The following is a 25,451-nucleotide window of genomic DNA, read 5'->3' as shown; positions in this document are numbered from 1 at the left end:
CGGTAACGCCATGTTTTTATAAGCGTGTGAGCGCCTTATCCACCCTAAGGTGTGTTTTCCAACTCGCCCTTACTTCTGGCGGGAAAGGGTATACCGCCCATAACTTTCTATCGGAGGAACCCCACGTATCATCACACACTTCATTTAATTTATCTGATTCAGGCAAAACTACAAGTAGTTTATTCCCACCCTACAAAATACCCTTATTTGTGGTACTTGTGGTATCAGAAATATGTAACACCTCCTTCATTGCCCTTAACATGTAACTTGTGGCCCTAAAGGAAAAATACGTTTGTTTCTTCACCGTCGACACTGGGGTCAGTGTTCGTGTCAGTGTCTGTCGACCGACTGAGGTAAATGGGCGTTTTTACAAGCCTCTGACGGTGTCTGAGACGGCTGGACCGATACTAATTTGTCCGCCGGCTGTCTCATGTCGTCAACCGGCTTGCAGCGTGTTGACATTATCACGTAATTCCATAAGTAAGCCATTCATTCCGGTGTCGACTCCCTAGAGAGTGACATCACCATTACAGGCAATTTTCTCCGTCTCCTCACCAACATTTTCCTCATACATGTCGACACACACGTACCGACCTACAGCACACACACAGGGAATGCTCTGATAGAGGACAGGACCCACTAGCCCTTTGGGGAGACAGAGGGAGAGTTTGCCAGCACACACCAAAAGCGCCATAATGTATATAACAACCCTAGAAGGTGTTGTTTCTATATATGCGCTCTTAATATATAATTATATCGCCAATTTATGCCCCCCTTCTCTTTAACCCTGTTTCTGTAGTGCAGGGGAGAGTGGGAGCCTTCCTCACCAGCGGAGCTGGTCAGGAAAATGGCGCTGAGTGCTGAGGAGAATAAGCTCTGCCCCTTTCACGGCGGGCTTTTCTCCCGGTTTTTAGGAAAACTGGCCTGGGTTAAATACCTACATATAGCCTTAATGGCTATATGTGATGTATTTACTTGCCTCTAAGGTAATCTATATTGCTGCCCAGGGCGCCCCCAGCAGCGCCCTGCACCCTCCGTGACCGAGATCAGTGAGCCGTGTAGCAACAATGGCGCACAGCTGCAGTGCTGTGCGCTACCTTCATGAAGACTGAGGAGTCTTCTGCCGCCTGTTTCCGGACCTCCGTTCTGCCGTTCTTCAGCGTCTGTAAGGGGGATCGGCGGCGCGGCTCCGGGACGAACCCCAGGCTGACCTGTGTTCCGACTCCCTCTGGAGCTCAGTGTCCAGTAGCCTAAGACTTCAATCCTCCTGCACGCAGGTGAGTTGCAAGTCTCTCCCCTAAGTCCCTCGTTGCAGTGATCCTGTCGCCAGCAGGAATCACTGATTAGAAACCTAAAAAAAAACTTTTCTAAACAGCTCTTTAAGAGAGCCACCTAGATTGCACCCTCTCGGACGGGCACAAAAACCTAACTGAGGCTTGGAGGAGGGTCATAGGGGGAGGAGCCAGTACACACCATGTGACCTAAAAGCTTTTTTAGATGTGCCCTGTCTCCTGCGGAGCCCGCTATTCCCCATGGTCCTGACGGAGTCCCCAGCATCCACTAGGACGTTAGAGAAACATAGATTTTCAGGGCCCGGACTACATCCAGCAACTTGGAGGCCTCCAAGTCCCCAGTAGCCGCAGGCACCACAATAGGTTGGTTCAAATGAAACGCTGATACCACCTTAGGGAGGAATTGGGGACGCGTCCTCAATTCTGCTCTGTCCATATGGAAGATCAGATAGGGGCTTTTACAGGACAAAGCCGCCAATTCTGACACCCGCCTAGCCGAAGCCAAGGCCAAAAGCATGACCACTTTCCACGTGAGAGATTTTAATTCCACGGTCTGAAGTGGCTCAAACCAATGTGATTTTAGGAAATCCAACACAACGTTGAGATCCCAAGGTGCCACCGGGGGCACAAAAGGGGGCTGAATGTGCAGCACGCCCTTAACAAACGTCTGAACTTCAGGCAGTGAAGCCAGTTCTTTTTGGAAGAAAATAGACAGGGCCGAAATCTGGACTTTAATGGAACCCAATTTTAGGCCCATAGTCAGTCCTGACTGTAGGAAGTGCAGAAAACGACCCAGCTGAAATTCTTCTGTGGGGGCCTTCATAGCCTCACACCAAGCAACATATTTTCGCCATATGCGGTGATAATGCTTTGCTGTCACATCTTTCCTAGCTTTTATCAGCGTAGGAATGACTTCAACCGGAATGCCCTTTTCCATCAGGATCCGGCGTTCAACCGCCATGCCGTCAAACGCAGCCGCGGTAAGTCTTGGAACAGACAGGGCCCCTGCTGTAGCAGGTCCTGTCTGAGAGGCAGAGGCCAAGGGTCCTTTGATATCATTTCTTGCAGTTCCGGGTACCAAGTCCGTCTTGGCCAATCCGGAACGATGAGTATAGTTCTTACTCCTCTCTTTCTTATTATCCTCAGCACCTTTGGTATGAGAGGCAGAGGAGGGAACACATAAACCGACTGGTACACCCACGGTGTCACTAGAGCGTCCACAGCTATTGCTTGAGGGTCCCTTGACCTGGCGCAATATCTTTTTAGCTTTTTGTTTAGGCGGGACGCCATCATGTCCACCTGTGGCCTTTCCCAACGGTGTACAATCAGTTGGAAGACTTCTGGATGAAGTCCCCACTCTCCCGGGTGGAGGTCGTGCCTGCTGAGGAAGTCTGCTTCCCAGTTGTCGACTCCCGGAATAAACACTGCTGACAGTGCTATCACGTGATTTTCCGCCCATCGGAGAATCCTCGTGGCTTCTGCCATCGCCATCCTGCTTCTTGTGCCGCCCTGTCCGTTTACATGGGCGACCGCCGTGATGTTGTCTGACTGAATCAGCACCGGCTGGTTTTGAAGCAGGGGTCTTGCCTGACTTAGGGCATTGTAAATGACCCTTAGTTCCAGAATATTTATGTGTAGGGAAGCCTCCTGACTCGACCATTGTCCTTGGAAGTTTCTTCCCTGAGTGACTGCCCCCCAACCTCGGAGGCTTGCATCCGTGGTCACCAGGACCCAGTCCTGTATGCCGAATCTGCGGCCCTCGAGAAGATGAGCACTCTGCAGCCACCACAGCAGAGACACCCTGGCCCTCGGGGACAGGGTGATCAGCCGATGCATCTGAAGATGCGATCCGGACCACTTGTCTAACAGATCCCACTGAAAGATCCTTGCATGAAATCTGCCGAATGGAATTGCCTCGTAAGAAGCTACCATCTTTCCCAGGATTCGCGTGCAGTGATGCACCGACACCTGTTTTGGTTTTAGGAGGTCTCTGACCAGAGATGACAACTCCTTGGCCTTCTCCTCCGGGAGAAACACCTTTTTCTGTTCTGTGTCCAGAATCATACCCAGGAACAGCAGACGCGTCGTAGGAACCAGCTGCGACTTTGGAATATTCAGAATCCAGCCGTGCTGTTGTGGCACTTCCTGAGATAGTGCTACTCCGACCAACAACTGCTCCCTGGACCTCGCCTTTATAAGGAGATCGTCCAAGTATGGAATAATTATAACTCCCTTCTTTCGAAGGAGTATCATCATTTCGGCCATTACTTTGGTAAATACCCTCGGTGCCGTGGACAGACCAAACAGCAACGTCTGGAATTGGTAATGGCAGTCTTGTACCACAAAACGGAGGTACACCTGGTGAGGTGGGTAAATGGGGACATGCAGGTAAGCATCCTTGATGTCCAGTGATACCATGTAATCCCCTTCTTCCAGGCTTGCAATAACCGCCCTGAGCGATTCCATTTTGAACTTGAACCTCCTTATATAAGTGTTCAAGGATTTCAAATTTAGGAAGGGTCTCACCGAACCGTCTGGTTTCGGTACCACAAACATTGTGGAATAGTAACCCCTTCCCTGATGAAGGAGGGGAACTTTTATTATCACCTGCTGGAGGTACAGCTTGTGAATTGCCGCCAGTACTACCTCCCTGTCCTGGGGAGTGGCTGGCAAGGCCGATTTGAGGTAACGGCGAGGGGGAGACGTCTCGAATTCCAGCTTGTATCCCTGAGATACCACTTGTAGAACCCAGGGATCCACCTGTGAGCGAACCCACCGGTCGCTGAAGTTCCGGAGACGGGCCCCCACCGCACCTGGCTCCACCAGTGGAGCCCCAGCGTCATGCGGAGGATTTAGCGGAAGCAGGGGAGGATTTTTGTTCTTGGGAACTGGCTGTATGGTGCAGCTTTTTCCCTCTACCCCTGCCTCTGGGCAGAAAGGACGCGCCTTTAACCCGCTTGCCTTTCTGGGGCCGAAAGGACTGTACCTGATAATACGGTGCTTTCTTAGGCTGTGAGGGAACCTGAGGTAAAAATGTCGACTTCCCAGCTGTTGCTGTGGAAACGAGGTCCGAGAGACCATCCCCAAACAATTCCTCACCCTTGTAAGGTAAAACCTTCATGTGCCTTTTAGAATCCGCATCACCTGTCCACTGCCGAGTCCATAATACTCTCCCGGCAGAGATGGACATTGCATTTATTCTAGATGCCAGCCGGCAAATATCCCTCTGTGCATCTCTCATAGATAAGACTACGTCTTTAATATGCTCTATGGTTAGCAATATAGCGTTCCTGTCAAGGGAATCAATGTTATCAGACAGGGAATCAGACCACGCTGCTGCAGCACTGCACATCCATGCTGAAGCATTAGCAGGTCTCAGTATAGTACCTGAGTGTGTATATACAGACTTCAGGATAGCCTCCTGCTTTCTATCCGCAGGCTCCTTTAAGGCGGCCGTATCCTGAGACGGCAGTGCCACCTTTTTTGACAAGCGTGTGAGCGCTTTATCCACCCTCGGGGATGTCTCCCAGCGTAACCTGTCCTCTGGCGGGAAAGGGTACGCCATCAGTAACTTTTAGAAATCACTAGTTTCTTATCGGGGGAAGCCCACGCTTCTTCACACACTTCATTCAACTCATCTGATGGGGGAAAAACCACTGGTTGCTTTTTCTCCCCAAACATAATACCCTTTTTAGTGGTACCTGGGTTAATGTCAGAAATGTGCAACACATTTTTTATTGCCGTAATCATGCAACGGATACCCCTTGTGGATTGTGTATATGTCTCATCCTCGTCGACACTGGAGTCAGACTCCGTGTCGACATCTGTGTCTGCCATCTGAGGTAGCGGGCATTTTTGAGCCCCTGATGGCCTTTGAGACGCCTGGGCAGGCACTGGCTGAGAAGCCGGCTGTCCCACGGCTGTTACGTCATCCAGCCTTTTATGTAAGGAGTTGACACTGTCGGTTAATACCTTCCATATATCCATCCACTCTGGTGTCGCCCCCGCAGGGGGTGACATCACATTTATCGGCACCTGCTCCGCCTCCACATAAGCCTCCTCATCAAACATGTCGACACAGCCGTACCGACACACCGCACACACACAGGGAATGTTCTGACTGAGGACAGGACCCCACAAAGTCCTTTGGGGAGACAGAGAGAGAGTATGCCAGCACACACCACAGCGCTATATAACACAGGGATATTTCACTACACAAAGTGATTTTCCCTATAGCAGCTATAATACACAGTATTGCGCCTAAATTTAGTGCCCCCCCTCTCTTTTTTACCCTATTGAGCCTGGAAACTGCAGGGGAGAGCCTGGGGAGCGTCCTTCCAGCGGAGCTGTGAAGAGAAAATGGCGCCAGTGTGCTGTGAAAGATAGCCCCGCCCCTTTTTCGGCGGGCTTCTCCCGCTCTTTATATTAATATTATGGCAGGGGATTTTTACACATATATAGTGTATTAGACTATATTATGTGTTTTTTTGCCATTTTTAAGGTAATCTAATTGCAGCCCAGGGCGCCCCCCCCCCAGCGCCCTGCACCCATCAGTGACCAGAGTATGTGGTGTGCATGGGGAGCAATGGCGTACAGCTGCAGTGCTGTGCGCTACCTTAATGAAGACCGGAGTCTTCAGCCGCCGATTTTCTCCTCGGAATCTTCCGTCTTCTGGCTCTGCAAGGGGGACGGCGGCGCGGCTCCGGGACCGGACGACCGAGGCTGGGCCTGTGTTCGATCCCTCTGGAGCTAATGGTGTCCAGTAGCCTAGAAGCCCAAGCTAGCTGCAAGCAGGTAGGTTCGCTTCTCTCCCCTAAGTCCCTCGTAGCAGTGAGTCTGTTGCCAGCAGATCTCACTGAAAATAAAAAACCTAATAAATACTTTCTTTACTAAGAGCTCAGGAGAGCCCCTAGTGTGCAACCAGCTCGAGCCGGGCACAGATTCTAACTGAGGTCTGGAGGAGGGGCATAGAGGGAGGAGCCAGTGCACACCAGTAGTCCTAATTCTTTTCTTAGAGTGCCCAGTCTCCTGCGGAGCCCGTCTATTCCCCATGGTCCTTACGGAGTTCCCAGCATCCACTAGGACGTCAGAGAAATAAGATTTTACTTACCGGTAAATCTATTTCTCGTAGTCCGTAGAGGATGCTAGGGACCCCGTAAGGACCATGGGGAGAGACGGGCTCCGCAGGAGACATGGGCACTTTAAGAAAGAATTTAGTTCCTGGTGTGCACTGGCTCCTCCCTCTCTGCCCCTCCTCCAGACCTCAGTTAGAGAACTGTGCCCAGAGGAGATGGACAGTACGAGGAAAGGATTTTTGTTAATCCAAGGGCAAGATTCATACCAGCCACACCAATCACACTGTATAACTTGTGATAACAATCCAGTAAACAGTATGACAATAACTATATATTGAGGCGGGACGCCATCATATATATCTGTGGCAGTTCCCACCGACTCACAATCTGTGCGAAGACTTCTGGATGAAGTCCCCACTCTCCCGGGTGTAGGTCGTGTCTGCTGAGGAAGTCTGCTTCCCAGTTGTCCACTCCCGGAATGAACACTGCTGACAGTGCGCTTAAATGATTCTCCGCCCAGCAAAGAATCCTGGTAGCTTCCGCCATTGCCGCTCTGCTCCTTGTGCCGCCTTGGCTGTTTACATGAGCCACTGTGGTGATGTTGTCTGACTGGATCAGAACTGGTTGGTCGCGAAGTAAGGCCTCCGCTTGACGTAGGGCGTTGTATATGGCCCTTAGTTCCAGGATGTTGATGTGCAGACAAGTCTCTTGACTTGACCAAAGACCCTGGAAATTTCTTCCCTGTGTGACTGCTCCCCAACCTCGGAGGCTTGCGTCCGTGGTCACCAGGATCCAATCCTGAATGCCGAATCTGCGGCCCTCGAGAAGGTGAGCACTCTGCAGCCACCACAGGAGCGACACCCTGGCCCTGGGGGACAGGGTGATCAACCGATGCATCTGTAGATGTGATCCGGACCACTTGTCCAACAGATCCCATTGGAAAGTCCTCGCATGGAACCTGCCAAAGGGAATGGCCTTGTATGAGGCCACCATCTTTCCCAGGACTCGAGTGCAATGATGCACGGACACCTGTCTTGATTTCAAAAGGTTCCAGACCAGAGTCATAAGTTCCTGGGCTTTTTCTATCGGAAGATAAACCCTTTTCTGGGTCGTGTTCAGAATCATGCCCAAGAAAGGCAGTCGAGTCGTAGGAACCAACTGCGACTTTGGGATATTGAGAATCCAGCCGTGTTGTAGTAACACTTTCAGTGAAAGAGATACGCTGTTCAGCAACTGCTCTCTTGATCTCGCTTTTATGAGGAGATCGTCCAAGTACGGGATAATTGTGACACCCTGCTTGCGCAGGAGCACCATCATTTCCGCCATTACCTTGTTGAAAATCCTCGGAGCCGTTGAGAGACCAAACGGCAACGTCTGAAATTGGTAATGACAGTCCTGTACCGCAAATCTTAGGTACGCCTGATGAGGTGGATAAATGGGGACATGAAGGTACGCATCCTGTATGTCCAGTGACACCATAAAATCCCCCCCTTCCAGGCTGGCGATGACCGCTCTTAGCGATTCCATCTTGAACTTGAACCTCTTCAAGTATAGGTTCAGAGATTTTAAATTCAATATGGGTCTGACCGAACCGTCCGGTTTCGGAACCACAAACATGGTCGAATAATAACCCCTTCCCTGTTGAAGGAGGGGAACCTCGACCACCACCTGCTGAAGATACAATTTTTGTATTGCATTTAACACTATCTCCCTCTCTAGGGGGGAAGACGGTAGGGCCGATTTGAAAAACCGGCGAGGAGGCACCTCTTCGAATTCCAGCTTGTAACCCTGAGACACAATTTCTATTGCCCAGGGATCCACCTGGGAGTGAACCCACATGTGGCTGAAATTCCGAAGATGCGCCCCCACTGGCCCCCGACTCCGCCAGTGGAGCCCCAGCGTCATGCGGTGGATTTTGCAGAGGCCGGTGAGGACTTCTGTTCCTGGGAACTAGCTGTATTGTGCAGCTTCTTTCCTCTGCCCCTCCCTCTGGCAAGAAAGGACGCACTTCGGACTTTCTTGTTTCTTTGTGAACGAAAGGACTGCATTTGATAATGCGGTGCTCTCTTAGGCTGTGAGGGAACATAAGGCAAAAAATTTGACTTTCCAGCCGTAGCTGTGGAGACCAGGTCCGAGAGACCTTCACCGAACAATTCCTCACCCCTGTAAGGTAAAACCTCCATATGTCGTTTTGAGTCGGCATCACCTGTCCATTGCCGAGTCCACAGGACCCTTCTGGCAGAAATCGACATAGCGTTTATTCTAGAACCCAGCAGACTAATGTCTCTTTGAGCATCTCTCATACAGCGTCTTTAATATGCCCCAGGGTCAATAAAACAGTATCCCTATCTAGGGTATCAAACTCCTCTGATAAGGTATCAGTCCATGCCGCTACTGCACTACAGACCCAGGCCGACGCGATTGCCGGTCTGAGCAAGGTACCTGAATGTGTATAAATGGACTTCAGGGTACCCTCCTGTTTGCGATCAGCAGCATCCTTGAGGGTAGCCGTATCCTGGGACGGCAGGGCTACCTTTTTGGATAAGCGTGTTAAAGCTTTGTCCACCCTAGGGGAGGATTCCCATCGTAACCTGTCCGTTGGCGGGAAAGGATACGCCATAAGAATCCGTTTGGAAATCTGCAGTTTTTTATCTGGAGATTCCCAAGCTTTTTCACATAACTCATTTAGTTCGTGTGAGGGGGGAAAAGTTACCTCAGGTTTCTTTCCCTTATACATATAAACCCTTGTGTCAGGGACAGGGGTTTCCTCTGTGATGTGCAGAACCTCCTTAATTGCTATAATCATATATCGGAGTGATTTAGCCAACTTTGGCTGTAACTTTGCATCATCGTAATCGACACTGGAGTCAGAATCCATGTCGGTATCTGTGTCAACAATTTGGGATAGTGGGCGCTTATGAGACCCCGACGGTCCCTGCGACATAGGATCAGGCACGGGTTGAGACCCTGCCTGTCCCAATGCATCAGCCTTGTCTAATCTTTTATGCAAGGAATTTACATTATCATTTAAAACCTACCGCATATCCATCCAATCCGGTGTCGGCGCCGTCGGCGGAGACACCACATTCATTTGCTCCCGCTCCTCTCCCACATAGCCTTCCACATCAGACATGTCGACACAAGCGTACCAACACACCACACACACAGGGAATGTCCTTTCTGAAGACAGTTCCCCCATGAGGCCCTTTGGAGAGACAGAGAGAGAGTATGCCAGCACACACCCCAGCGCTATATAACCCAGGAATAACACAGTAGCTTAATGTTAACCCAGTAGCTGCTGTTTATATACTTTTTTGCGCCTAATTATGTGCCCCCCCTCTCTTTTCAACCCTCTTCTACTGTGTATCAGTAGGGGAGAGCCTGGGGAGCTTCCTCTCAGCGTGCTGTGGAGAAAAAATGGCGCTGGTGAGTGCTGAGGGAGAAGCCCCGCCCCCTCGGCGGCGGGCTTCTGTCCCGCTTAAATTTTATTTCTTTGGCGGGGGCTCCTACATATATACAGTGCCCAGCTGTATATATGTGTTCATTTGCCAGAATGAGGTCCCAAATGCTGCCCAGGGCGCCCCCCCCCCCCTGCGCCCTAACAGTGACCTGAGTACGTGTAGGTGTGTGGAGCAATGGCGCACAGCTGCAGTGCTGTGCGTTACCTCCAGTAAAGATCACAAAGTCTTCTGCCGCCTGTGAAGTCTTCTTGCTTCTCATACTCACCCGGCTTCAGTCTTCCGGCTCTGCGAGGGGGACGGCGGCGCGGCTCTGGGACGGACGGCGAGGGTGAGATCCTGCGTACCGATCCCTCTGGAGCTAATGGTGTCCAGTAGCCTAAGAAGCAGGACCTAGCTTCAGAGAGTAGGGCTGCTTCTCTCCCCTCAGTCCCACGATGCAGGGAGTCTGTTGCCAGCAGAGCTCCCTGAAAATAAAAAACCTAACAAAAAACTTTCTATCAGCAAACTCAGGAGAGCTCACTGAAAAGTACCCAGCTCCTCTGGGCACAGAATCAAACTGAGGTCTGGAGGAGGGGCAGAGAGGGAGGAGCCAGTGCACACCAGGAACTAAATTCTTTCTTAAAGTGCCCATGTCTCCTGCGGAGCCCGTCTCTCCCCATGGTCCTTACGGAGTCCCCAGCATCCTCTAGGACGTTAGAGAAAAGGATTTACCGGTAGGTATTAAGGGGGTAATTCCAAGTTGATCGCAGCAGGAATTCTGTTAGCAACTGGGCAAAACCATGTGCACTGCAGGGGAGGCAGATATAACATGTGCAGAGAGAGTTAGATTTGGGTGTGGTGTGTTCAATCTGCAACCTAATTTGCAGTGTAAAAATAAAGCAGCCAGTATTTACCCTGCACAGAAATAAAATAACCCACCCAAATCTAACTCTCTCTGCAAATGTTATATCTGCCTCCCCTGCAGTGCACATGGTTTTGCCCAACTGCTAAAAAATTTCCTGCTGCGATCAACTTGGAATTACCCCCTAAAATCCTATTTTAAACAACATAATTCTCCAAAATACCAAGATTTTAGTGGGTTTTAAGTTATAGGGTAAGGCATTGTTACTAAGCAATGAAGTTTTCATATAAGAACAATTTCTTAACAGACCAGTTTAAAAATAAGATTTTACTTACCGGTAAATCTATTTCTCGTAGTCCGTAGTGGATGCTGGGGACTCCGTAAGGACCATGGGGAATAGACGGGCTCCGCAGGAGACATGGGCACTTTAAGAAATAATTTAGATTCTGGTGTGCTCTGGCTCCTCCCTCTATGTCCCTCCTCCAGACCTCAGTTAGAGAAACTGTGCCCGGAAGAGCTGACAGTACAAGGAAAGGATTTTGGAAATCCAGGGCAAGACTCATACCAGCCACACCAATCACACCTTATAACTTGTGATAAACTTACCCAGTCAACAGTATGAACAACAACAGAGCATCAGTTCAACCCTGATGCAACAATAACATAGCCCTTATTGCAGCAATAACTATATACAAGTATTGCAGAAGAAGTCCGCACTTGGGACGGGCGCCCAGCATCCACTACGGACTACGAGAAATAGATTTACCGGTAAGTAAAATCTTATTTTCTCTAACGTCCTAGTGGATGCTGGGACCTCCGTAAGGATCATGGGGATTATACCAAAGCTCCCAAACGGGCGGGAGAGTGCGGATGACTCTGCAGCACCGAATGAGCAAACACAAGGTCCTCCTCAGCCAGGGTATCAAACTTGTAGAACTTTGCAAAAGTGTTTGAACCTGACCAAGTAGCCGCTCGGCACAGCTGTAATGCCGAGACCCCTCGGGCAGCCGCCCAAGAAGAGCCCATCTTCCTAGTGGAATGGGCCTTAACTGATTTTGGCAGCGGCAATCCAGCCGCAGAATGAGCCTGCTGAATCGTGTTACAGATCCAGCGAGCAATAGTTTGCTTTGAAGCTGGACCAAGCTTATTGGAAGCATACAGGATAAACAAACAAAGATTCTGTTTTCCTGACCCTAGCCGTTCTGGCTACATAAACCTTCAAAGCCCTGACCACATCAAGTAACTCGGAATCCTCCATGTCAGTAGTAGCCACACGCACCACAATAGGTTGGTTTATATGAAAGGATGAAACCACTTTTGGCAGAAATTGTGGACGGGTCCGCAATTCTGCTCTATCCGCATGGAAAACCAGATAGGGGCTTTTATGTGACAAAGCCGCTAATTCTGACACACGCCTAGCCGAAGCCAATGCTAGTAGCATGACCACCTTCCACGTGAGATATTTCAATTCCACCATTTTGAGTGGTTCAAACCAGTGGGATTTCAGGAAACTCAACACCACGTTAAGATCCCAAGGTGCCACCGGGGGCACAAAAGGGGGCTGAATACGCAGCACTCCCTTCACAAACGTCTGAACTTCAGGTAGAGAAGCCAGCTCTTTTTGAAAGAAAATGGATAGGGACGAAATCTGGACCTTAATGGAACCCAATTTTAGGCCCAAAGTCACTCCTGACTGTAGGAAGTGAAGGAAACGGCCCAGCTGGAATTCCTCCGTAGGGGCATTCCTGGCCTCACACCAAGCAACATATTTTCGCCATATACGGTGATAATGTTGAGCTGTCACGTCCTTCCTAGCCTTTATCAGCGTAGGAAAGACCTCATCTGGAATGCCTTTTTCCGCTAGGATCCGGCGTTCAACCGCCATGCCGTCAAACGCAGCCGCGGTAAGTCTTGGAACAGACAGGGCCCTTGTTGCAACAAGTCCTGTCTTAGAGGAAGAGGCCACGGGTCCTATGTGAGCATTTCTTGCAGATCTGGATACCAAGTCCTTCGTGGCCAATCCGGAACAATGAGTATTGTTCTCACTCCTCTTTTTCTTATGATTCTCAACACCTTGGGTATGAGAGGAAGAGGAGGAAATACATAGACCGATTGGAACACCCACAGTGTCACTAGGGCGTCTACAACTATCGCCTGAGGGTCTCTTGACCTGGCGCCAAACCTCTGTAGTTTCTTGTTGAGGCGGGATGCCATCATGTCCACCTGTGGCAGTTCCCACCGACTTGCAACCTGTGCGAAGACTTCTTGATGAAGTCCCCACTCCCCCGGGTGGAGGTCGTGCCTGCTGAGGAAGTCTGCTTCCCAGTTGTCTACCCTCGGAATGAAAACTGCTGACAGTGCGCTTACATGATTCTCCGCCCAGCGAAGAATTCTGGTGGCTTCCGCCATCGCCACCCTGCTCCTTGTGCCACCTTGTCGGTTTACATGAGCCACAGCGGTGATGTTGTCTGACTGAATCAGAACTGGTTGACCGTGAAGCAGGGTCTCTGCTTGACGTAGGGCGTTGTAAATGGCCCTTAGTTCCAGGATGTTGATGTGAAGGCAAGTCTCCTGACTTGACCACAGACCTTGGAAATTTCTTCCCTGTGTGACTGCTCCCCACCCTCGGAGGCTTGCATCCGTGGTCAACAGGACCCAGTCCTGATTGCCGAATCTGCGGCCCTCGAGAAGGTGAGCACTCTGCAGCCACCACATGAGAGACACCCTGGCCCTGGGGGATAGGGTTATTAACCGATGCATCTGAAGATGTGATACGGACCATTTGTCCAGTAAGTCCCATTGAAAGGTCCTTGCATGGAACCTGCCGAAGGGAATGGCCTCGTATAATGCCACCATCTTTCCCAGGACTCGAGTGCAGTGATGCACTGACACCTGTTTTGGTTTTAATAGGTCCCTGACCAGTGTCATGAGTTCCTGAACCTTCTCTATCGGGCGATAAACCCTTTTCTGGCCTGTGTCCAGAATCATGCCCAGGAAAGGCAGACGAGTCGTAGGAACCAACTGCGACTTTGGAATATTCAGAATCCAGACGTGTTGCCGTAATACTTCCAGAGAACGTGCTACGCTGATCAGCAACTGCTCTCTTGACCTCGCTTTTATGAGGAGATCGTCCAAGTATGGGATAATTGTGACCCCTTGGTTCCACAGGAGTACCATCATTTCCGCCATTACCTTGGTAAATATTCTCGGAGCCGTGGAGAGACCAAACGGCAACGTCTGAAATTGGTAATGACAATCCTGTACCACAAATCTGAGGTACGCCTGATGAGGTGGATAAATGGGGACATGAAGGTATGCATCCTTTATGTCCAGAGACACCATAAAATCCCCCCCTTCCAGGCTTGCAATGACCGCTCTCAGCGATTCCATCTTGAACCGGATCCTTTTTAGGTACATTTTCAGGGATTTTAAATTCAATATGGGTCTGACCGAACTGTCCGGTTTCGGTACCACAAACATGGTCGAATAATAACCCTTTCCTTGTTGAAGGAGGGGAACCTTGACCACCACCTGTTGAAGATACAATTTGTGAATTGCAGTTAACACTATTTCCCTCTCTAAGGGGGAAGCTGGCAGGGCCGACTTGAGGTATCGGTGAGGGGGCATCTCTTCGAATTCCAGCTTGTATCCCTGAGACACAATATCTATTGCCCAGGGATCCAACTGTGAGTGAACCCACTTGTGGCTGAAATTTCGGAGACGCGCCCCCACCGGGCCTAGCTCCGCCTGTGGAGCCCCAGCGTCATGCGGTGGATTTAGTGGAAGCCGGGGAGGACTTCTGTTCCTGGGAACTAGCTGTGTTGTGCAGCTTCTTTCCTCTGCCTCTGGCAAGAAAGGATGCACCTCGGACTTTCTTGTTTTTCTGTGATCGAAAGGACTGCATTTGGTAATACGGTGCTTTCTTAGGTTGTGAGGAAACATATGGCAAACAATTTGACTTCCCAGCCGTAGCTGTGAAGACCAGGTCCGAGAGACCCTCCCCAAACAATTCCTCACCCTTGTAAGGTAAAACCTCCATGTGCCTTTTTGAGTCGGCATCACCTGTCCATTGCCGAGTCCACAGGACCCTTCTGGCAGAAATCGACATATCATTTATTCTAGAACCTAGTAGGCTAATGTCTCTCTGAGCATCTCTCATATAAAGGACAGCGTCTTTAACATGCCCCAGGGTCATTAATATAGTATCCTTGTCTAAGGTATCAAGTTCCTCAGATAAGGTATCCGTCCATGCTGCTACAGCACTACACACCCAAGCCGACGTGATTGCCGGCCTCATTAAGGTACCTGAATGTGTATAAATGGACTTCAGGGTAACCTCCTGTTTGCGATCCGCAGCATCTTTGAGGGTAGCCGTATCCTGTGACGGCAGGGCTACCTTCTTGGATAAGCGTGTCAAAGCTTTGTCCACCCTAGGGGAGGATTCCCAGCGTAACCTGTCCGTTGGCGGGAAAGGATACGCCATAAGAATCTTTTTGGAAATCTGCAGTTTTTTATCTGGAGATTCCCAAGCCTTTTCACATAACTCATTGAGCTCGTGTAAGGGGCGAAAAGTTACCTGCGGCTTCTTTTCCCCATACATATGAACCCTCCTGTCAGGGACTGTGGTTTCCTCTGTGATGTGCAACACATCCTTAATAGCTATAATCATATAACGGATGGATTTAGCCAATTTTGGCTGTAACTTTGCATCATCGTAATCGACACTGGAGTCAGAATCCATGTCGGTATCCGTGTCAATAATTTGGGATAGTGGGCGCTTCTGAGACCCTGTCGGCCTCTGCGACATAGGATCAGGCATGGGTTGGGACCCTGACTGTCCTGAGGTTTCAGCTTTGTCTAACCTTTTATGCAAGGAATTAACATTATCATTTAAAACCTTCCACATATCCATCCAATCAGGTGTCGGTGCCGTCGGCAGAGACACCACATTCATTTGCTCCCGCTCTGCTTCCACATAGCCTTCCTCATCAGACATGTCGACACAAGCGTACCGACACACCACACACACAGGGAATGCCCTTTTTGAAGACCGTTCCCCCACAAGGCCCTTTGGTGAGACAGAGAGAGAGTATGCCAGCACACACCCCAGCGCTATATAACCCAGGAATAACACAGTAACTTAATGTTAACCCAGTAGCTGCTGTATATTGTGTTTTTTGCGCCTAATTATGTGCCCCCCCTCTCCTTTTACCCTTTTCTACCGTGATCTGCAGGGGAGAGCCTGGGGAGCTTCTTCTCAGCGGAGCTGTGGAGAAAAAATGGCGCTGGTGAGTGCTGAGGGAGAAGCCCCGCCCCCTCGACGGCGGGCTTCTGTCCCGCTAAAATACATATCTTTTTGGTGAGAGCTCATACATATATACAGTGCCCAACTGTATATATGAGTAGTTTTGCCAACAGAGATCCATATGCTGCCCAGGGCGCCCCCCCCCCCCCTGCGCCCTGCACCCTTACAGTGACCGGAGTATGTGAGGTGTGTTTGGAGCAATGGCGCACAGCTGCAGTGCTGTGCGTTACCTCATGTGAAGAACGGAGTCTTCTGCCGCCGATTTCGAAGTCTTCTTGCTTCTCATACTCACACGGCTTCTGTCTTCCGGCTCTGCGAGGGGGACGGCGGCGCGACTCTGGGATCGGACGACGAGGGTGAGATCCTGTGTACGATCCCTCTGGAGCTAATGGTGTCCAGTAGCCTAAGAAGCAGGACCTAGCTTCAGAGAGTAGGGCTGCTTCTCTCCCCTCTGTCCCACGATGCACGGAGTCTGTTGCCAGCAGAGCTCCCTGAAAATAAAAAACCTAACAAAATACTTTCTTACAGCAAGCTCAGGAGAGCTCACTGAACAGCACCCAGCTCGTCCGGGCACAGTCTCAAACTGGAGGAGGGACATAGAGGGAGGAGCCAGAGCACACCAGAATCTAAATTCTTTCTTAAAGTGCCCATGTCTCCTGCAAAGCCCGTCTATTCCCCATGGTCCTTACGGAGTCCCCAGCATCCACTAGGACGTTAGAGAAAGAAAAATAAATAAATTAAAAGCGTGTGATGCACGGGCCTTTATGTTCACTTTCTGGAGAATCACCCAAATAAGAGTTATGGTAAAACTTCCCTTAATTAACTCTTTTTCTTCAAGGTCCATAGGATTCACAGGGCGCCCACCCTGACGCACCTGGCATCGATGGGTTTTTATTCTGGTCACCAAATTCTCTTTTCTTAGGTGTGAGAGTGTTTCTTGTGTATATCGATCTTTCTTCTCTCTCTCATCCTGCTACTGCCTTGGGCATGCCTACAAAACTGACAACCTTCAGGGGGCGGGGTATGGGGAGGGATGACCGGAGCATCCTGTGAGCTTAACAGCTTTGTCTGGTGCCCCGGATCCTTTCCGCAGCCTACACCTCGATGTCTCTGTGAATCCTATGGACCTCAAAGAAAAAGAGTTAACTAAGGTAAGTTTTACCATAACTTTTATTTTTTTCCGGATTGTATGGTAGACTCAGCCGATGGTATGTTCATAGTTTATGTACTGTATTATGTTAATTTTATCTGTTAAGTGCCTTGTGTCCTATCGGAGAAAGAGCACTATATAAATAAGATTATTATCATACCGTTTCACATTTCTGGTTGTGGATATTGTTCTGATGTTTCTATTTTCAGGCGGTGGTATATTGTGAGCAATTATGGGAAATAACATAAGTGTTTGGAGACTGTAGGTGTGTGTTATGCCGGAACTGAGGGGCAGCCCTCAGTGCTCCTGCACATCTACTTATGTCGCCAATCCAAGTCACACTATTCCAGAGCTGCTCCCCTCAATAATTCAGTCTCCTGCTCTATAAAACACTCTACCAGCCTGCAGAGCTTCTAACATTGGGGCACATGTATTAAGCCTGGAGAAGTAATAAAGCAGTGATAAGTGCAAGGTGATAACGCACCAGCCAATTAGCTCCAATATGTAAATGGACAGTTAGGAGCTGACTGGCTGGTGCGTTATCACCATGCACTTATCACTTCTCCAGGCTTAATACATCTGCCCCATGATCTGAAAACACACTGGGGCAGATGTATTAACCTGCAGAAGGCATAAGGAAGTGATAAACCAGTGATGAGTGCAAGGTGAGAAACGTACCAGCCAATCAGCTCCCATATTTAAATGAAGTTAGGAGCTGATTGGCTGGTGCGTTTATCACCTTGCACTTATCACTGGTTTATCACTTCCTTATGACGTCTCCAGGCTTAATACATCTGCCCCACTGATTTATCAAAGCCTCTCAGCCCTCCTCATATTCCTAACTCGTGGCCTCTCTCCTGACTTATCTCTGCCCAGTTCACCTTCTACTCCCCTACAGTATGAGCTCTCACAAGCAGGTTCCTCCACGCACTTGTTCTCACCCTACACTATCCACGTCCCCAGTGCACCCCCATTCAGTCACCAGCTCTGATCCTGTCTGTCCTCCCAGTTACATAGATGTCTGTGTGATTTTTCCAGTGTACTTCCTGTCGAAATATATTGAATTATTTTTGTATGATGTACTGTCATTTGCCAATACAGGGCCACAGACACTTTGCGGCAGAGCCGGCCTTAGGTATAGGCAAACTAGGCAAATGCCTAGGGCATTTGGTATGCTTAGGGGCACCAGCAGCTTCTGCTGATTAAAATGATATGCAGCATGCCTATATTCTGTGTGTGACTGCGGCTGTATCTGCATACGAAATGCTACGTTGCAGTGTATTCCTGGAAATCACTGTAATGTAGCATTTCGTATGCAAATACAGCCGCAGTCGCACACAGAATATAGGCATGCTGCATATCATTTTAATCAGCAGAAGCTGCTTATGCCTCCTAGCCACATAGTAATGCAAATAAGATGCATTTTCATAAACAAAAGGCGCTCGACGTTAGCAGAGCTGCTAGCTGACTCATGCCAGGCATCTCCTTCAGAACTAGCGGCGGTGCTAGGGGGCACCAGCCAAAATCTTGCCTAGGGCATCATATTGGTTAGGGACGGCTCTGCTTTGCGGCACCATATAAACAAGTTGTTATTTTTTGGGCTAGGTCCCATTATTCCATTTCATTACTTTGCTTGATATGAAAGGAGTTACAGGGATTGGTTCTTTCAATAAACTTGGTTTAAAAAAAGAACACATTACCTTCCTAGGAATATACATTTCTGAAAAAAATAGGCATGGCCGATGTTACAGCTACTAGTAATAATAAAGGCAATGAGTGGAAGAATTAGGTGCATATTGTAGAACAAGAAAATATATGAAATACATTTTTTTTTAAAATTAGCATAAAAAAGATTGTTGGTTAAACGCCACATTTCTTTTTTTTTTTTTTTTATGTAAACTGTTTTTATTAAGGCATCAGACAAAAACAATAGTACAATACATTTCCCAAAATAGGAGACAAAATCAACACATAGTATGTATATCAATGAGATACATGTAAAGCTCCTAAGGCATAAAAAAAAAAAGGAAAGAAAAATTGTCTGCTTTTCAATAGCATAATAAACATGAAAAAACAAACGTCATAACAAAACAGCTGAGGTTAATATAGAAAGGAAGAGAGAGATAGAAAAGAAATGAAAAGAAAGAAAGGGAGAAGCCGTGTAAAAGGTAGTGTTAGATGAGGAAATTTGCAGAGAAGGGATGAGTCCTATGAGTGAATAGCGGGAGGGTTATTCCAGTTAAAGTTGCAAAACATGTTAAGTATATGCCTGGAATGAATAATGGTAGACAGTCTAGTTAAACATGAAAGACCGATATATAGGCGACTCCTTGAAAACATACCAGGGAGCCCAAATGGCTGTAAAGTTGGTGGTTTTTCCTATTGAAAAGGAGACAAGGTCTTCCATATCTAAAAAGTAGTCAATCTTTTTAAACCATAGTTTAATCGAAGGCGGTAAGGCGGATCTCCAAAGAGTCGGAATAACCGCCTTAGCAGCATTGCTAAGATGTCTCAGCAGGGAGTATTTGTAGGAATGTACACCCACCGAGGTGAGGTTGAGAAGCCAAAACTCTGGGTCTCTAGGAACTACATCCCCTACTATCAGTTCGGAGCATTTAAATACTTCCCTCCAAAACGGGGTCATAAGAGGGCAGTCCCACCAAATGTGTAAAAAGCTCCCTGGGGCACCTTTACATCTCCAGCAAAGATTTGAGAGAGAGGGAAACATTTTATTGAGGACAAGGGGAGTCCTATACCACCTATATATGAGCTTGAAAAGAGTCTCCATAGTTGATAAACATAAGGAGCTCGCCTGGGTGTTACGAAATATGGTGTCCCAATTGGCCCGTGTAGCTAATCCCGGCATTTCCCTCTCCCAGGAAGTCATGAAGGTAGGGGGCTGCGGAAATAGGTTCTCAATAAGAAGCACATATATTTGAGAGATGGTGTGTGTAGGAGATCTAGGAGAGACACACATTTTTTCAAAAGAGGTAAGATCCCTAGTTATATCAGGGAGGTTCCTGGAGGATGTTATGAAATGATGAACCTGAAGGAACTTCCAAAAACCGGAGCTAGGTATATTCCAGAGAGATTGAATATCCGAAAATGACCGCACCTTGCCCGAACTCACCAGCTGACCGACCCTAAAAATCCCAGCCTCCGCCCATGGAGCAAAGGCCGTCTCATGGAGACCTGGAATAAATTCGGGATTATATAGAAAGGAAGTTAAGGGAGACCATTTGGAGGATATATGGCTTCCAGACCTCAGTTTGTTCCACAGCTTGAGCGTGGGGGAGACTGTGGGGTGAGTAACCCTTGGAAGGATAGGCAACCATGGTACGACCTCAATATGATGTTGGAGACATCCCTCCTCCAGAAGCACCCATTGTTTACAGTCTTTGGCACGCGTCCATTCTAAAATCCTAGTCAACTGTACTGCATGGTAATAGCTGGGAATATGTGGGAGCTGTTGTCCACCCTGGTGTTTTCTCCGAAATAGGATATCGTGTTTAAATCTAGGTGCGTTGCAACCCCAAACAAAGGCGCGAATGAGATTCTGGACGTCCCGAAACCACAGGAGAGGGATGTGTATAGGGAGAGTTTGAAGAAAGAATAAAATCCTAGGGAGGGCATTCATTTTGACTACGTTAATTCTACCAAACCACGATAGTCGTAATTTCTTCCACCTCTGGAAGTCCATACGGAGCTTCGTCAATAAAGGGCTAAAATTCAAGGAGAAAAGTTTGGATAAGTCGTTGGAGAGTAAAATCCCCAAATACTTTAATTTGTGGTCATGCCAGGCAAAAGGGAAGGAGCACTTTAAACCCACAATCACACCGGGGGAGGTGGTCAGGTTCATGGCAATAGATTTGGAATAATTTATCTTAAAATTAGAAAGGGCTCCGAACTTATCAAATTCAAACATCAGATTCGGTAGTGAGGTGACCGGATTCGAGATTAAAGCGAGTAAGTCGTCGGCATATAAAGCCAATTTGTATTCGGTCCCCCTCACCACCAAACCAGAGACGTTGGGGTTAGCCCTAATGCTTCTGGCCAAAGCTTCCATGCATAGAACAAAAAGTAGCGGGGATAGTGGGCAGCCCTGTCGTGTGCCATTGGAGATTGAAAAGGAATCGGATAGGTAGCCATTAACCCTAATTTTAGCAGATGGTGAAGTATAAAGAGATAAGATTCTATGGAGACAGGCGTTGCCAAGCCCTAGATGCCTCAAGACGCCAGACAGGAAGTCCCAGTCCACCCTGTCAAAAGCTTTTTCAGCATCGGTCGACAGCAGGATCGAGGGGGACGAAGCCCGGCCAGCGTAGTGAATCATATTAAGCACTTTAGAGGTGTTGTCTCTGGCCTCTCGGCCTAAGACAAATCCGGCCTGGTCTCCATGAATCAAACCGGGCAATAATGTTTTGAGGCGATTTGCAATTAATTTGGCAAAGAGTTTTATGTCTATATTCAGTAGCGAGATCGGCCGGTAGCTAGAGCAGAGACTGGGATCTTTGCCCTCTTTGGGTAAAACTATAATATGGGCTTCAAGGGATTGTGGGGAGAAATGTGAGTGTTCTGATATAGTATTAAAGGCTCTCGTGAGAAGAGGGGTTAATTTCTCCTTGAAAGCCTTATAATAGGCAATAGTATACCCATCAGGGCCAGGACTTTTGCCGTTGGGTGAGGAATCAATAACTTTAGCAACCTCCTCATAAGAAAAGGGGGCTTCCAAACCGTCTATCTCATCTTTGGACATTGACGGGAAGTCTAGAGTCCTTAAGTAGTCAGATATAGCTGCTCGGTGAGATAGCCTATCTGTCCGTCCAGAAGGCCCAGAAAGATTGTATAAAGTGGAGTAGAAGGTCCGAAAGGCCTTGGCAATGTGGAGTGTCTCGTGTTGGGGTTGTCCGCGACTATCTTTAATAGAATGAATAAAGGTGAGTGCACGTTGCTCTCTAAGAGCTTTGGCCAATAGTTTCCCAGGTTTGTTGCCCCATTGGTAGTATCTGCTGCGGCACTTCCGATATGAAAATTTTACTCTATCAGAAAGCAATTTATTCAAATCAGCCCTAGCATTGTCAAGATCAGAGTAATGTTGTGGGGTTTGGAATTTCTTATGTAAAAGTTCGAGAGATTTTATCTTAGACAATAAATCATCTCTAAGTTTTTCTCTTTGTTTTTTACGAAATGTGCCTATCTGGACACAAACCCCCCTTATGACGCATTTATGTGCTTCCCACACTGAGACCTTGGAGATATCATCTAGATCATTAGTACCGATATAGGAGTCTAAGGCGGAGTCAATTTGAGAGCGACACGTCGCATCTTGTAAAAACGTATCATTAAAACGCCAAGACCATTGGCGACGTGTACAAGACGGGAGGTGTATTGTAAGGTTAACAGGGGCATGGTCCGACCATACAATTTGTCCAATAGATGCGTCAGAAAGAAGATGTAGGTGTTGGTGGCTCAGGAACAAGTAATCAATCCTGGAATATGTCTGATGTGGGTGCGAAAAAAAGGAATAATCTACCTCGGCAGGATGCGTCAGTCTCCATGTATCGATCAGCTGGTGGTCGAGCAAGGTGCGTCTCACCCTCCTGTACTCCCTCTCCGGCCTATAGGAGATCATTTTAGAGGTGTCATGAAGGGGATCAAGAGTCCAATTTAAGTCGCCTCCCATCACTATCACTCCTTCAAGGAGAGGCTCAGCTGTTTCCAGGACCGAAGATAGAAAGGAAGGCTGTTGAGCATTGGGAGCATAAACATTCACAAAAGAGAAACGCTGATTATGTATATTGCATTTAACCAACAGCCCCCTACCTTCAGCTAACCTATGTGAAGTGACATTAAGGATAGGGAGGTGACGAGCCAATAAAACAGCCACCCCCAATGTCTTACCTGAAGGGTTATTGGACATAAAAACATGAGGATAATAATGACATTTCAGGGACGGTGCTTGTCCCAACCTAAAATGTGTCTCCTGAATGAAAGCAACATCAACCTTCTCATCTCTAAGCCATTTGAGGAGTTTAGACCTTTTCTCAGGAATATTTAAACCCTTTACATTAATGGTAGTAACGTGTAAATCATTCATCCCCGCCATTGCGGTAGTCTGAAGAGAATTGCATTGAACATCCCTGTGATAGGTAAGCAAGGGGGTAGAGAAAGGACAACAAAGGTAGGAAATTGAGTGAAAGAGAAATCAGAAAAAGTAAAGAAAGAAGATGCGGAGTGGAGAGCCACTCTGCAAAGGGCAGTAATACCTAACAAAGCTAAGAGCAATATTAGAAAAGGAGCAGCTGCAAAAGGGACAGGAGCGGAATCCTGCCGACTCCTAGCCCAAAGAAACAGGGGATGCAGCATATTGGGGGACCAACGGGGGGCCAAGGACAGCGACCACCCACAATGTAGAAGCAGAAATAGTGAGAAAAATTACCAAGGGGCGCATATGGGCAAAATACAAAACATTCTAACGATAACATACAGCTTAACTACAAAACCAGTATATAAACGATCACACATGTGAGCAACGTAGTTCAGCACGAAGAAGAAGAAAAACCAAGCATTTAACAGGAGTGGCAGGAGAATTCACATCAAAACCGGATAGGGCCTCTCAATCAAGGAGGTTCAGAAGACAGTGAATCAGCAGGATGAGGCCCCCGTGTACGTGGGGATCGCACTTGCCGCCACATATCATCTGGAGGGGTCACGGTAGGCATGTCAGGCTGGTGATGAAAGGCCTCCCAATCAGGTAATAGGACTGGTGGTATGCCTAGGGTCGTGAAGAAGGCCGGAAGCTCCGAGGGTCTGGAAACGGTAGCTACGTTGCCATTAAGAGTGACCTGAAGAGAAAAAGGGAAGCCCCATCTGTATTTCAGTTCCAGTTTCCGAAGGGAATCGGTGAGGGGTTTCAAGGCTCGGCGTTGTTGTAGAGTCGACCATGCGAGATCCGGAAATAACTGAATCCTTTCGCCTTGAAAATCAACACCATCCAGCTGACGGGCCTTTCTCATTATCTCCTCCTTCTGGACATAGTAGTGGAGCCTGCAAATCACGTCTCGCGGCTTGTCGGATGGTATGCCGCGGGGACGGAGAGCACGATGTGCCCTATCAAATACGATGTCCTTGTTAGAGTCCAGATCGATAAGTTCTCCAAATATTGCAGTTAAGGCGTTCGTCAGATCAGCCTGTTGGACGCTCTCAGGGAGACCCCTGACCCTGATATTATTTCGCCGGCCGCGATTATCCATATCCTCAATACGTGATTTGAGAAAAGATATGTCGCTCCGCTGATGAGAAAGCACCTCCCGAAATTTGGTAAGAGTGTCAACGCTGGATGTCTCGTGTCGTTCCAATATGTCCACACGGTCCGCAATTTGAGACATATCTTGTCGAAGCGCTGTCACTTCCTGCTTGATGGTGGACAGCAAGCGAGACTCTAAGGTTGAAAAATCCTGTTTCGTGGGAAGAGATCTAACATGCGACAGGATCTCGCTAATCTCAGCGGTCGAAGAGGAAGCCATAGGAGGAAGCCGGTTCCTGGAGGACGACAACTCCTCCACCGGGGTATGCAAAATCGGAGAGGCCCGGACGGCAGAGGAGGCGGCTGGGTCCGAGGTCTGCTGAGTTAAGAACTGACGCAGATCTGACGAGTGACGGGCCGCAGGAGACGGGGTCGCGTCCGGCTTGGTCTTGGCCTTCTTCTTCTTTATGCCTCTCACCATGAGATCGGTCTGCAAAGAAGGTGGTGTAGCGTTATACTTTCATATGGCCTTGGTGTTAGATAAAATGTGGGTCATCCCCGTGCGGTGGCCCCCCACGTGGCTTTAGGGCAACATCAGGCAGGCAGACACAAAGCTAGGGGCCTGTACATTGGATTGCAATAGCACAATACCAGGGCTCAGTCAGGCCAGAATATAGGGTGTGACACGTTGCAGCAGGGGGTCTGCGGGCACAGCACGGCCTCCGAGGGTTTGGGGGTCACTTAATTCACAGGGGCCTAACTGGCGAAGGGCAGCTGCAGCAGTTGGCAGACAGACTGGATAGGGGCGGCTGCAGCAGCTGATAATTATAGTGTAGCCCCAGCAGGAGTAGGCAGCAGCCACAGCCGTCTGGAGATCCCACTAGGGCAGGCAGCGCTGTGTGGGCAACTCCAAGTTCACCAGCTCCAGCAGAGAGCACAGCCCTGGAGCCAGCCCCCGTCCCAGTCCACATTTCTTTTTATAAGTGTCATTTAATGCAGCGGTTCTCAGACTACTTATTTCCCAGGCGTCTCACTACTGTTTGAAGAACCCGATCTCACCTTTATGAAAGAGGACTGCATG

The 25,451-nt window shown here is 48.6% G+C and overlaps 1 protein-coding gene across 1 annotated transcript in view; it reads right to left on the bottom strand.

Annotated features, from left to right (window-relative positions):
- LOC135057209 (uncharacterized) overlaps nt 1-25,451 on the bottom strand; it is a 284,086-nt gene that overhangs the window by 121,424 nt on the left and 137,211 nt on the right. Inside the window, 2 exon segments of the mRNA XM_063963101.1 lie at nt 20,962-22,867; nt 23,808-24,860. Of these exon segments, the coding sequence (XP_063819171.1) occupies nt 20,962-22,867; nt 23,808-24,860 (2,959 nt within the window).

This window comes from Pseudophryne corroboree, chromosome 3, assembly GCF_028390025.1.
Source record: "Pseudophryne corroboree isolate aPseCor3 chromosome 3, aPseCor3.hap2, whole genome shotgun sequence".
NCBI classification, from domain to species: domain Eukaryota; kingdom Metazoa; phylum Chordata; class Amphibia; order Anura; family Myobatrachidae; genus Pseudophryne; species Pseudophryne corroboree.
Note: the sequence above shows the minus strand (reverse complement) of the source record. Positions and strands in the feature narration are given on the sequence as shown.